The 14,224-nt window shown below is 35.1% G+C and overlaps 1 protein-coding gene across 9 annotated transcripts in view; it reads right to left on the bottom strand.

The window, feature by feature from the left end:
• The window catches only part of UBR5 (ubiquitin protein ligase E3 component n-recognin 5), a 136,364-nt gene that overhangs the window by 25,752 nt on the left and 96,388 nt on the right, over positions 1 to 14,224 (bottom strand). For all 9 annotated transcript variants that reach the window (XM_039853684.1, XM_039853677.1, XM_039853681.1 and 6 more), the window contains 13 exons: positions 14,052 to 14,175; positions 10,701 to 10,798; positions 9,736 to 9,884; positions 9,148 to 9,239; positions 7,814 to 7,960; positions 7,610 to 7,728; positions 7,407 to 7,533; positions 7,186 to 7,315; positions 5,911 to 6,071; positions 5,555 to 5,794; positions 2,154 to 2,277; positions 1,453 to 1,564; positions 344 to 475 (listed from right to left, as the gene is read on the bottom strand). In XM_039853684.1, coding sequence (XP_039709618.1) covers positions 344 to 475; positions 1,453 to 1,564; positions 2,154 to 2,277; positions 5,555 to 5,794; positions 5,911 to 6,071; positions 7,186 to 7,315; positions 7,407 to 7,533; positions 7,610 to 7,728; positions 7,814 to 7,960; positions 9,148 to 9,239; positions 9,736 to 9,884; positions 10,701 to 10,798; positions 14,052 to 14,175 — 1,755 coding nt within the window. The remainder of the gene's footprint in view (positions 1 to 343; positions 476 to 1,452; positions 1,565 to 2,153; positions 2,278 to 5,554; positions 5,795 to 5,910; positions 6,072 to 7,185; positions 7,316 to 7,406; positions 7,534 to 7,609; positions 7,729 to 7,813; positions 7,961 to 9,147; positions 9,240 to 9,735; positions 9,885 to 10,700; positions 10,799 to 14,051; positions 14,176 to 14,224) is intronic.

The raw sequence follows: 14,224 nt of genomic DNA, 5'->3' as shown, positions 1-14,224 counted from the left end.
AACCAAAACCATTGTGAGTTTGTCGGCATTTAAAACTACAGTGTATACATATTAAACAGAATGTAGGCTGTATTTAACAGTCCACGAAACCCATCATTAAAATGGTTTAATTAGAAAATAACCCTTTAAATGAACCCTGAAACTAATCCATCATTTAAAAAACAAAAGCAAAAAGTCATTAAAACAATGTCTTCTTTACTGACATCTATGGGGAATAAGGATGAAATTACAAAAGGCTTAGTCACCCCTGTGCATATCATACTGAGTACAGTTTAACAAATTATGCTAAATACACATATAGCCTTAGTATAAGCAAGAACGTTGCTAGAATAAGGTAATATACCTGCTTCTGAGCCAGCAGTTGCTGCTGTGACAACACTTCTGCGCCCACTAGCATTATCTTGGTTGCTATGGTTACTTTCACTGTCACTTTCAGTTTCAGCAGCTGCTAACAAGTCCAGTTCCATGTCACTACCTAGCAAATATATTTAAAGAAGAGAAATACAAACTCACTGTGGATCAAGTCAGGGTCTGATAAGCCAGAATATCGTAAGGGTGGGAACTAAGAAGAGGGGGCAGGGTGGGGGAAGGGCAGAAAAGTGATAACTACTATCATAAGCATAACAGCCTGCTTAGGAGGAAAAGAATGACTAGGTAAATTACGGTACTCAGTAGATTACACACCAATTCAAATCAACCCTGCAGAGCCTTATATACAAAGCGTTGAGCAGGAAGACTTCAGCCAGTGGGCAGAGCTCCGGGCTAGGTCCACTATATCACTTGCATCTGTTTCACATACTGGGCTTCCAAAAAGGGAAGGAAGTTAAAAAAATCTATCCTTTATATTCCACAGTATATATACATGTGAAAACATATAAAATTATAAATGTGAAACATGTGCAATTTATTCTGTCAGTTGTACTGCAAAAAGCTGATTCTCAAACATATCTATGGCTACTGATGAGAATGGTTAAGATGATGTGTAGCAAAAAGGCCAAAATGATTATCATAAGTGAAAAAAGAAAGTTACAAAAATCACATATATAATATCTAAAAGACATGCATGGGAATGCAGCAGTACAGGGGAGGAATAAAAAATCATACAAACTGTTAGTGTCTGGGTGGGATTATGCATCACTTGTTTTCCTTTTCTCTGACTTCCAAAGGTTTCATGATATGGTTACAATTATTTTAATTTTTAAAAGTCTTTTTTTAAAAAAGAAAGTTATTTAAACCAAAAGGTAAAGGGAGAAGAGGATAAATTATATAAGCATATTTATATGTATATACTACCTCTTAAAATTCTGAAACAGATGCTACAGAATCCCTTGGCAGATTATGTGTTGAACATTTATTTCACTATACATCAAATGAGGCTTTCCTCTGTATTAAGATCTCTTTAAAAGTACATGATTTGCTCTTATTGAATAATTTCTCAAATAACCTGCATACCGTCTTCATCATGCTCATCGTGTTGTCCCTCGGCCTCGGCATTTTCTTCCCCGTGTTCTTCCTGCTCATCATGATGATCCTCTTCACCAGCCACACCCTCCACCACCTCAACCTAAACCCAGAATCTTATTTGTAGACAAAGTACACAATAAACCCACATCTCTACCAATGTTCCCCCACAGCAATTAGTAACAAGGACCCCTAAACAAGGACTTGAACACGAAGCAGTTTTGAAAATTTTCATTTGTTAGTGATAATCTGCTATCAAAAATTATGTTGCCATATTCCAAAGTTTGTGATTATTGTCTAAATACCAGACCTTACAATTATAACTGCGGAGAGTTTCTTTCAACTTCTGCAATTATAAAATTTACCTAATAAATATGCAGTATTCTCTCTACCTTCAAATACAATGTACAAAACTACTAAAACCGTTTTTAACATTGAGAATATCTTTTCTATTAACGCTTAAAAACAAGTTTGTTTCTAATTTCCTATTACCCAGTAAATCCAGGATTACTAAAATATTCTTAAGATGTATAACCACAAAAGAGAACATATAACAAAAATCTAAGAGCTGGAAACAAATGAATTTAACAGTAGGTAAGCTACTATTAATAAAACTTCTAGTGACTACTTCCTCCCACTTCCCGCCCAAATAAAAGCCTCTCATCTACCACAATTCAAACGGTTAAAACCACCTCTTCCACATCTGCTGAAACAATGTCATCCTGTTCTTCGTCTCTGCCCCGAACAGGCTGTGACTGGCTGATGCGCCTCTGCTGTGGGTTCCGGATGATGTAGGACGACTGGGCCTGGCTGGGGCTGTAAGGAGTCCAGAGGTTAGGAGCGCACTGCTGCCACACCCAGCACGCAGCACTGACCTCTGTGTTTCTCAAGTGTTATTCCATGTGACTCACTTGCTAGGATGCTATTTTAAAAATGACCTAAAAGTTCTTGGAAACTAATAACAACTAATTTATAGTCTCTCAGAAAATATGAACCCCAGAGAAATTACTTTACCATAAAGATTTAACTTATAAATCTCAGAACTGCTTTTACTCTTTAGTAGGTCATTTCGAATCTGTGTTAATGAACATCCATACTTTTATGAGTCCTTCCCACTGAAATGTTTACAGGGAAGGTTTTCCCTTTCCCACGGCTTTTAGCACCAGCAGTCCTTAACTTCCAAAGGCTCCGATAGCAGCATTCATCCATTAACGAAAGTGTGCTTACCACAGTGATCTACTCCTGCAGAGACCTGACATACCCTACCTTGCATCAGCTTATTAAACACTGACTTGTTGATGTGTGTGTGGGGGGGGATCATGAGTTCAAAAGTGTCATTTTAAAATAGAACTGTAACGAAAGGTGGGGTGGCAAAAGAGTTTCAATACCCTAAAAATCAGACTTGCAAAGAGCCAAGAAAGGACAGATGCCCCATTATAAAAGGGAGAACCAGAGAGTGCAGCTGAAAATGCAGGTGGCTGCTAAATAACACTGGGACCTAACTATTATTCTTTATTTAGATTTTAAAACTGCAGTCTAAAAGAAGTTCAAGTTAAAGTGTTTACACTGTTAGTGTTCTTTCCTCACCTCAGCTTCTCTGAGAAACAAGAAATCAAACCAGTTACACATGAAGAGTCATCGACTGAGACACTCTGCCTTCAAATAAATGTGTCTCTTGGGCTAGAAGGGATTCAAGGAGCCATAGATTTCACAGGAGACAATCTGGGGTCTAAGCAAGATAGAAATCCTCTCTTCTGTCCCCTTCAAATACACGAAGCCAAACATAAATCATGAAAGGGCAAGAGTTTTCAAAAGACTTCCTATCAGCCATGACTGGGAGGAGAGAGGAAAAAAAAAAGTCTTTTCAGATAGCTTCTAACTACAAGCCTGCACTCATCAGCGTTTAGGACCACAGTTTGCTCTATTAAGTAGGGTGGGCGTCAGTGTTGGTTAATCCAATGCCACGACACTACCAATAAGAGCCAAACAGTAGTTTTTCTCCCTACTCTGCTATTTAATACTATGCCTAATATAACAGGAAAAAAGGAAAATATCTGTCTAGAATTATTTTAACTATCTCTAAACTTTAAGAGCTGTGTGACCTAGGACAAGCTACCTAACTTCTCTGAGCCTCAGTTTCCTCACTTTTAAAATTAGATAGTGGTATCTTTGAGTTATTGGGAAGATTAAAACAGATAATGCATCTAGAATGCTTAGGAAAGTTCCAAGTTTATAGTAAAATTTCAATAACAGTTATATGAGGCATGGAGATAGAGCAGACACAGATTTATTAACAAGGACATATGAGTTTTAAAGAGGTGGAGGGAAGCACCAGAAAAAGCAAAAGTACTAAACTTAAGAATATATACTCAGTAGAGTGATAAATACCATCTACCATCGAACACAAGAGAAATCCCAGAAACTGGTCAAGTGTGTACTTTTTATTTAAAACATGCTTAGAACACTGGTCAAAATATACCCGACAGAAGGAGTGGTTGTACTAGAGTATAAACAAAGACTTCTACTTTATATCAAAGTTGTAGGGAACATTAACACTGCTATCTGTTTATTCAAATGAGATCTCCTGGGAAGACATGAGAGATTAGCCCAAGAATAAACCAAGGGGAATGGAGTAAAAAGGAGAACTTAAGAGTGCACAATATTAATAAAGAGACTAAGAAGCTGGGCAAGGTGACGAAATCTTGAAATTCTGTAGGGAGCAGGCTCATGGACACTCTTTAGAAATGAGATGATCCCAAACTCTGAATGCATAAACAATTTTTCTGTTCTCGAATTAAGCCAAGTGTACAAAGAATTCACAAGTTAATACCACTTTAACAACTGAGGGAGGTTCCTCAGAATCAGAAGCAGCACAGGAAATCCAAGAAGACTTTACTAGCAGAACCTTTGGATAATAGGGTATATTTAGCAAGTCTAAAAATATATAGCTTGATGTAAACCTGGAAGTCTATCAGTGACAAGGCTACTATCAGAGAACTTTGATAGACAAACTTGGATTTAGATTCCAGGGTATCCTATGAGACTTGACAATAAAGGAAAAGTCAAGACACACATACTGGCACATGGAGTAGTAAGAATGAGAGAGTAGATACTCAACGTCAACCCAGATGAAACGCAGGGCTGAAGTCGTTGGAACTGTCCAAATACTAAAGCAGGCCAGCCTTATTAACACACAGATGTTCAGAAATAAGGGTCTTTAGGTGCTAAAGATCCTTATTAAACCATTATACGTAGTAACTTGAGAAAACCAAATAAAATAAGTATCTGTTAAAGATCCCTAGAGCCTTGCAACTCAAAAGTGTGGCCCCTAAACCAGCAGCATTGGCATTATCTGGCAGTTTATAAGAAACAGAGAATCTCAGCCCCCACCCAGACCTCAAAAATCAGCCTCTGCATTTTAATAAGATCCCTAAGTGATTTGCATGTGTATTAAAGTTTGAGAAGCACTGTGCTAAATAAAAGACATCAGAACATTCGTTTAGTTTATCTGACTCAATAAGCTTATGGTCTAGTTAGAGCAATTATCAAATAAATGGAAAAGATGAAAGAGATTTAAGAATAAACAATCTTATAACTAGAAACCTTTTGAGTTGTTTTAGCCCTATCTTAGATAATATGGCTGTTGTAGAGAATATTTTAAAATTGCAGCATCCTGATTATACAATAAGCTGCCCCCCTAACCCCGCAGCCCAAGCCTTTGGACAGGAAGTTATGTCTTTTCATTCCTCAGCTTGACCTTCCAACAGGCTATATTTAAAGTAAAACAAAATAGAAAGTAATGATGTCTACAATAGTCTAAAGTAAGCTTTTTGTTATCAGATTTCTTTATTGGCATAATAAACAGTGCCTTTCCAAAACAAAAACAAAACCCACTATATGTCTATTAGCTTAGATGTGTAGACACATGTATAATTTTAAAGTTCTTTCACATGTTCTAAACAAAGTAAAATCTTTACCATTTGTTACACAAATGATCAAGTACACCACCAGAGTGCTTATGCAAAGGTTTTAGTAAGCCAAACATGACACTGTCAGAGAAAGAATCAGTATCTATTACTAGGGAGAAATTTACCTGCTAGACTGGTCAGATGATGGTCGTGGTGGCAGTGGTTCCACTGAAAATAATTCTTCACTGCCCTGCATGGCATCTATGCTGGTACTGGCCAGAGTAAAAGGTGCAGTTGGGCGAGCAATCCCCATCCTGACAGGAACAATCAGCGACTCTGCGACATTGCACAATTCTTCCACGGCATAAGGTAGCAGTGCCTGGAACACACGCTTGCATTTTCCAATTGGCTGTGGAATAAAGTTGCTAGAGCAAAAAAGGAAAATATAAGAATATTTTCATATACATGATGTTATCATTTTCATTGAAAAAAAAAATCTGGAAAATAACATAAAAATCAAAAACCAAAAAGGATGCCTTACTTTTTCTTTTTGGATGAGGCCATTTCCACACTAAGAATGACAAAAACTCTTGCCACTGAACGCAAAAACCTCATTGTCACAGCAATAGCTTCTTCCCTACGTCCAGGTGTGTATTTGTTTTGGAGTTCTTTCACTAGTGTGCCTAGTAGAGTATCTAGAAGCTTTAAAAAATTGTAATCACTCTATTAATGTTGAGACATCTCATAAGATGTTTAGACAGTCATAAAAAAGTTCTAACACTTTTTGAACATTAACATTTAACAGAAATCTCAAAACAAATTTAACCAAAACATTTTACAAAGTCAGTGAATAATTACTGCCACTTGCCTACCACTGTGCTTGACCTATATTAGGTCTCGAATATCTGATTTCTTTTTAGTCTCATAGTCCTATGTATACCAATTAATATTTATAAGAGCAATACCAAATATATCAAATCAAAGGAAAAATACGTTTCACTCACTATAGGAGACTTACTGAATCAACAAAGTAGATTCAACTATTTATATTAATAAACTTGTAATCCCATCCCTTAACCATGGTCACTTAACCATTATTATTACTTTCTACTTTCATTTCTATGCATGGTCTATCATATAGATGTTAATTAGAGAATACCCAATTTCACATCATTTCCTTTTTTTTAGTTATTTAAAATAACTTTTATTTTCAAATTATTGCAGTACGCTTTACTAAGTGGTTGAGCTATAATTTGACTCCATAGTCCACAATTATTGGATCCATAGAGTATTTCCATTTTTTAATTTTACATTATTCTGACATGATTTTTTTTCTCACATCATAAGTTATTTCTTTATGACAAGTTCTGAGCGCAATGATATTTTTATGGCTCTCGACAGTGCCAAGTTGTTTTCACAACAGTAGCAAATGCAATGCCACCCGATCAGTGTCTAAGCATGTTCTTTTTATCATAACTTCACCAGCACTGGGTTTTATGGTTTACATTCTTTTCTCACTTCACAGCAAAGAGGAGCACCTAAAAGTATGCATTCAGTTACTATTAATTTTGAACACTGCTCCATACATTTTTATACGGTTGTACTTTTAACATATTTTAGGAATTTACTTAGAATGGAAGATGGACCTTCTGCTGTTAACTGAGACATTTGAATCACACTCAAAATTCCATTCCCCTTCATGTACTATTTAATTAGAGCTTGAGTACTTTGGATTTTGGATTAGTAAAATTATGGGAAGCTAAGTAAGAAAAACATCCTTTTCATGTGCTTGTAAACAGACATTCAATGGACTTACCAAGATATCCGCTGTACACTTGACTATAAGGCAATGAGTGAAACAGTCCAGCCGAATTGTACCGCTTTGCTGATTGAGGTATACTTGCTCTTCTGGCAAAAGATGGCCTATCCTACTGCTGGCACTGAGACTTTATGGGGAAGGAAACATAGAATGTACTATAATCTCCAACACTAACATGAAAAATTCATAAATATAAAAAAATTTTAATGAATACATACGGGTCTTTATTTTCCTGTGACCCAAACATAATCATTGATTTCAAAGCATTCCAGTCCTGTAGAACACGCTCCAGTGCAAGCTGCGCAAACCTTGGGGGCTCTAAGTCATGATCGGGCATATCCGAATCTAAAAACAAAAGAAACAGTGGGTAAGACAAAAAAATCTGCTTTTCCTATGTGTCATAACTGTGAAATTTACTCACCCTCAGGGTTGGCTGTTTTTCGGTTACGATCCTCCCGGATTCGAGGAGGCCTGTACTGGCAATGCTCTACTGTCTGCCTTGCAACCGTCTGCACTAAAAATAGTAAGAGGTGCTCCCCCCTGCAAAACAGAACATTGTTGGGGGAAGTAATTAAGATGTGCTGTGCTTTTTCAACCTAATTTATGTCCTAAAAACCCCACTTGCCTGCTATTTGGCAGAGTGACCAGATTAGTAGCAGTGAGCAGGCGATAAAGTAGATCAAGACGAGCAGATTTTTGTCCAGCAATTAGAGTTTTACATTTACATTTCTCCCAACAATCACAATAGGCTGTCGGTGATGTCCGTTTGAGTCTAGAAAGAATTCATAAGCAAGTACAAAAATTGAAATTTTAAAAAGACAAAAGTCTATATTTAAATTATGAAGGCATAATTCATGGAAACCAAACAAACCCTTGTTCATTTTTAAGTACAAAGTACAATTGTTAAAGCATACATAACCAGAAGGATTACTTAATGCTATGAAGTTCATAAAAGCAAAGAAAAATTCTCAGAAGAGGTATCTTATAAATACTTGGCTGTAATCACTTCCTCTAGAATGCCTTCCCTAATTGCCCACAGCTCCAGTTCAGTTTAAGTGATCCTCTTATGTGCATCTAATGAACCCCCAAACCCTTGTGGGTGGATGTTTCTTGCATATGTCTTCTGACAAGACTGTCAACTCCGTCAGGACAGGGACTATCCTGTCCACCATCTGGGCTTCTAGCGCAATGAGTACACTGAGTCAGCAATCAGTGAAAAGATTATCACCTTAGAAGTTTAAAATAGGAAGACAAACATAGCTAAAATTCTTTTAATAAAAATCATAAATAAGTATCAATATAACATCTACAAAAATTTCTCACTTGACCTATAGAATTACTTAGGTAATGCACAATAGATGGTTTCTACAAACCAAGTCTCTATTAACTATAACATTACACACTGTACCAGTTACAGCTGATGTCCCTGCTGAGACTCTGAGGCACTGCAAATGTTAGTGCTGGGTGTTGTATTGCTTCTTAGGTCTGCGAAAACAAACTAGCCATGACAACTCTACTGATGGACTGAAAAGTTATTACATTTAGTTTAAGACATAAATGAGGCACAGGCCAAACATTCACTATGATTTTTCTGAATGCCTATAGCGATTTCCCACTAGTAAACTCTATTATAGGGGGCCTAAGACTTTGGCTGGAGAATACCAAAAAAAAAAAAAAAAAATAGGTATATATCTCAAAAATTTAATCTGATCCTAATCGTAATGTATGATCACATATTCCTTTGCATATGAACCTACTTTTATTTAAAGAACTAGCAAATATCTCAAGTACACTTTAAATCAATAACCATATTTTATATACATAAACTGGCTTTTTAAAGAGAGCAACCTCATGCTTTCTGAATTATGAAACAATTAAAACATGACCCGGTATAGATTATTTAATGCAGCAATATGAATCTAAAGGTTATAATATTAAAGTAAACTAAATTGTACTCACTTGCAATCATGACCTTTATGACAAACCCTTGCACATTCCGTACAACAACAGAGTGACTCAAGCAAGCCACAAGTTCTACACTCAAAAATATCCTAAAATTAAAAGGGTATACTTTAAAAAAGAATGACATGTACATCTCACCATAATTATTATTTCTGGTAGTTTCTAAAACAATTCATCCACAATAATAGCAGAGCAAAATTAATGTGCTCTGGAAACAGAGTAATAAATGGGTACAGTGAATATACATTTTACAACATTAGACAAATGGAAATCAAACACTACCAGTAGGGTAAAAATAATTTACATCATTCAAAAAAAAGTATTATAGTTATAAGATCTATATTAAGAGTTGTGGATCAGATTTATAATACCCAGTGAAGATTTCTCATTTTCGTGATATCCCATAACTAATCTAACAATTAACTCCTTTGCCTCATTTATTTAGAAATGAAATAAAAATTAATTTTCTCTGGAGAATTTTATAACTCAGTAAAAGAAAGCTAAGAACTATAACTAATGATGGTGAAAGGGGAAAAAAGCAAATTTGGAGATAGCATAAATATAGGGAAATGTAAAATAACTCACCTGGTTAATGTGCTCCGCTCCCGTCCATGTAAAACTGCAGGTATCATTACAACATAAGACATATAAAGGGGAGTCATCAGGGTTGGTACCTGATGGGCAAACCATTCCCATAAATACATCTTCTTCTTTTTCACTCGAGGATACTTCGGCTAAAAAGATTAAGAACACAGCAATTCATGTATCAAAAAAGAACTTAAAGCCATTCACTACTTTCCTCAAATGGAAAAGCTCTAACATTTACACAGTGTAAATCAGAAACTACTATATATTAATAAGAAAATTGATATACAAAGTCAACATGTAAGGAAATCCAGTCAATTCTGACACAAAGTAAAGCAAAGTGTAATTATATCATAACCACGAACGAGGACAATACAAATGCACCACACATCAGTCACACGAGTCTGCATTACGTAGTTAAAATTCAAGTTCTAGTTCTACTTAACAAAGTTTAGATAATCACATCAATTATTTATAGCCATTATTTTTAAAAGAACAACTACTTTAATCTTTTAAAGGATGAATGACAGGAATGATATCCCTTAATGCTTTCTATTCCAAGTCAGAAGGAAGAACAATAAGACATGTAGCCTATAATTTCTATAAAATTTTATTGCTACCACCATTTTTAACCACTGACAGGTTCTACTGGTAATCAATTTTTATTTTCAAAGGATAAATCATTATGGAAATTATGGAAATTCTTTTAATTTTAAAAACTTATACCAGCTGCTTTTGGTGGAAAGTTAGAAGATATAATACACTTGAAAAAGTATAAACACATGAATTTTACACACACACACAAACATACACATACACAAAAGAATTACCTCAATAGTTTCTAATCAATTATGTCACTTCTATATACAAAACTTAGGTTTGAATAATTATGGTATTATGTGTATAGAAGAGAATCTATTCAAATTAAAAAATTAGTGACTCATTAAGGACTTGAAATAAATTACCTTTTGCAATTTTCTGGGCTGTTTCTAAGATGGTAATTGCAGCAGGATAAGCTCGGCCACTTACAGCTGACATAAATGGGGTCATCCCTCTTGCATCTCTAAAATGAGAGAAATTTACATTAAAAAATTATCAATTACTTTTCTTTACTAAGAAATACATGCTCATGATGAAACAAAAACTAGTTATATTTTATTAAATAATGTACCACCACTCAAAAAAAAAAAAAAATCACTGCTAGTATTTTCTAGTCTCATATTATCTCATTTAAGAAAGCAAGCCGCCTCTGTGGAACCTTTCTCTATCTCTAAACTATGTTCTCCCTTTCTTAGCCTTTAGTGACACTACAGACCTGCAAAGGCTCTGGAGTCAAACAAATACTTTCTAAACGTGGGGATTAGTACACGCTCTATCTCATACGATTGTGATGAGAATTAAAGAAATTATTACATAAAAAGCTTTTAGTACAATGCCTGCCAAATAGCATGTACTCAATAACTGCTGGCTATTATTATATTGTATTTGCTTTTAAATGCATGCCTTCAATATTCTTCACTGAATTTTTATTCCCTCCTGGGTTTCCCAAAATTCCATCCTCAGCCATTTGTACTTCCCTCTCTCATCCACCACAGCAACTGCCACTTCTATGGATGAAAGCACATTTCCAACATCTACATTTGCTTACTTGATGACTCTCCCTGGGATTTCCCAGTGATTTCTCACATTCAACGTATCTAACCACTAAAATCATCTTTCTCCTCAAACCTGCTCTCTGACTTCTCTATGTCAGCCAACAGTATCACTGTCCCTAGCGACTATGACAAAAAACTTGAATTCTTCATGAAGTCTTTCTTCTAAGTCGAATTTTTACTTTTGCATCTAATCTTTCTTTTCCATCTTCAACAACTCATTAGTTCCGTTTATTGCAACATACATATTACAGGCTATACACAGGCATACAAAACATAGCCTAAATTCTAATCTCTACTCTTGCCTATTTTAATCCTTTTTTATACCACCATCACATTATTTATCTTATAACTCCCACTTTGATACTATTATAGTCTAAACAAAACCATTATTCAGAGGATTCAAGCCCAAAAAATAGAGACCAGAATAGTGGCTTTAACCTAACTTTTCAGATTCACTGGCTACTGTTCTTTTAACCATCCACTTCCAACTGGATGAGTCACTGTCTCTTGAAATATTTATATTTCTCCATTTCTATGTTGTCACTCACTCTTCTCCCAACCTATTTCTCATGGTTCTAATCAAACTGCAACTTCATAGAGCTGCTACTACAGAATAAACACATTTCTCTCTCTGTTTACTCCAACACACATGTCCCTCCTACCCCAAATTAATGTACATATTACACAAGCCTAATATCCCAATTTATTTCTGAGCTACTACTAGGAGGCAGACATAAAGTTTAATTCTAGACTGTAATGTTTTTCAGCTTTTAAAAAACACTTTTAATTAAAAACCACCAATCAAAACAACCTCATATACTACTTCTCTCCTCAGGTAAGAAATGGTTGAGAATAAAAAAAAATCCTCTGCATCTTTACTAACCAGAAGGATTTTATCTAAATTTACTTTCTTTGTCTTATAAAAGCAAAATCCAACCACCTACTTCTGAAATTGGAGGATAGGTGGGATGGTAGTGGTGATAGGATCATTAATTTGAAAATAATGAATACATTTTTTAGATATCCTACACACACACACACACACACACACACCCATCACCGCTGTGCTCAAAATGAGACAATGCTGCTCTCGTACTTTGTCTTAGCACTTTATACATTGCCAAACACAGTTAAGTAAAAAACTTCTTAACTGAGTCATTTTATAGTTAATTAATTTCAAAATATACTACTTAGGGAATTTAATTAGCATCTAGGAAATTTTCTGTATTATAGTATCAAGAGGAAAAAGAATCAATCTGAGAATTTCAATGTTATCACCTAAAAGTCAGGCAAAAAACTTTGCCCCTCCTCTAGTTTGTTTCAAAGATGCTATCAATAATATCGGCTTATTAAAACAATGGAATATTGAGTGTTTTCCAGATATTTTATATATTTTCTCAGATGGGGAGATCGACCATTGCGAGAAAACTAAAATAAAGGACTAGTGTAATAGAAATTAACTCTAGAAATGCAAAATGGATTAAAAATGAATAGAATAGGAACATATGACAAATTGTTAGACAATACCAAATGGTGTAAAGGAAATTATACAAAGATAATATGCCTAAAAACACATAAATGAAAATTAAAAATGACAACTGAGAAAATAAAAATACAAAGGTATGTATATATTTCTATATACACGATTTTTATTTATGCTTCAAACCACTAATAAATTGGTAAGCTGCTTCTGTAATAATAGCTTTACTTACAATCCAATGTCTCATATTACTAGTAAAGCGGCTTTCATTAAAGTAATCATAAATTCATAAACTGGGTCATTTTCATCCTAAGGTCAATAAGGTTTACACATAAAAGCTCCCTTGCTCTCAAAATTAAAAACTCAAAACAACTTCTTATACTTAAATATAGGGAGGTGACATAAGGGTGATGACTGAGCATCGCAGATCTGGAAGCGAGAGACAGGCTAGGGTTGGAATTCCAGCTGTGCCACTCTCTATCTAGTTTTATGACCCTGGGCATGTTAACTAACCTTTAAGCCCATTTCTTCAAATACAAAATGGGGACAATTTCACCTACTCCAGATGATTCTTGCTAGAATGAAAAGTTAATGCAAGTAGAGTTTGGCACAGACAGTGGCTAACTTTTATAGAAAGTTTATTGCTACGAGGCTGTAAAGAAAGATAAACAAAACCTATTAATGGTTAATGAGCATTTACCACAGAGTACTTATCAGAAACTCTGCATAATCTCATGATGATGCATTCTGCAAGCCAAAAAGATTTCCCAAGAAACCATCAGAATCACAGTCTTAAAATACAGATAACAGGCCGCATGCCAGACCTACTGAGTCATACTTCTGTGTAAGATATTGGGGAAGAATCTATAGAATTTTTAAATTTTGTCAGGTGACAGTGATAGAACTAATTTATGGATCCACATTTGAGAATAACACTATAATCTTTCTAACATATAAATACATGCTCAGATCATGCTAACGTAAAATCATTTTGTATTCATTTTATCATGAAGTTCTCTTTCACTGAAGAGAGCTCAGTAACAGAGGCAATACAGTGCTAGATTCTGGTTAAGTTCTTTTAAAGTTACTTAAGATAACTGTTGTCCATACGTTGCAAGATCAACTTAACTTAAAAGGAGCTAAGCTGAATTTTCTTATCAAAAGTATATTAAACTTCTTACTTGGCGGAGAGGAGTTCCCGTAGATAGGGCTGAAGAACTACACTGTCACATAGCAATTTTAATATAAAATGAGCATTGGCCTTTCGATCCTTGGATTCTACTACAGATGGCTCCGTGGAAGGACCTGTAATGAAGCAGATCCACTTGGTAACAAAATAAGAGTAAACAAGACA

Source organism: Pteropus medius, unplaced genomic scaffold (assembly GCF_902729225.1).
Source record: "Pteropus medius unplaced genomic scaffold, Ma_sr-lr_union100, whole genome shotgun sequence".
Classification (NCBI taxonomy): domain Eukaryota; kingdom Metazoa; phylum Chordata; class Mammalia; order Chiroptera; family Pteropodidae; genus Pteropus; species Pteropus medius.
The sequence above is the reverse complement of the archived record's forward strand: the minus strand, read 5'-3'. Positions and strand labels throughout refer to the sequence as shown.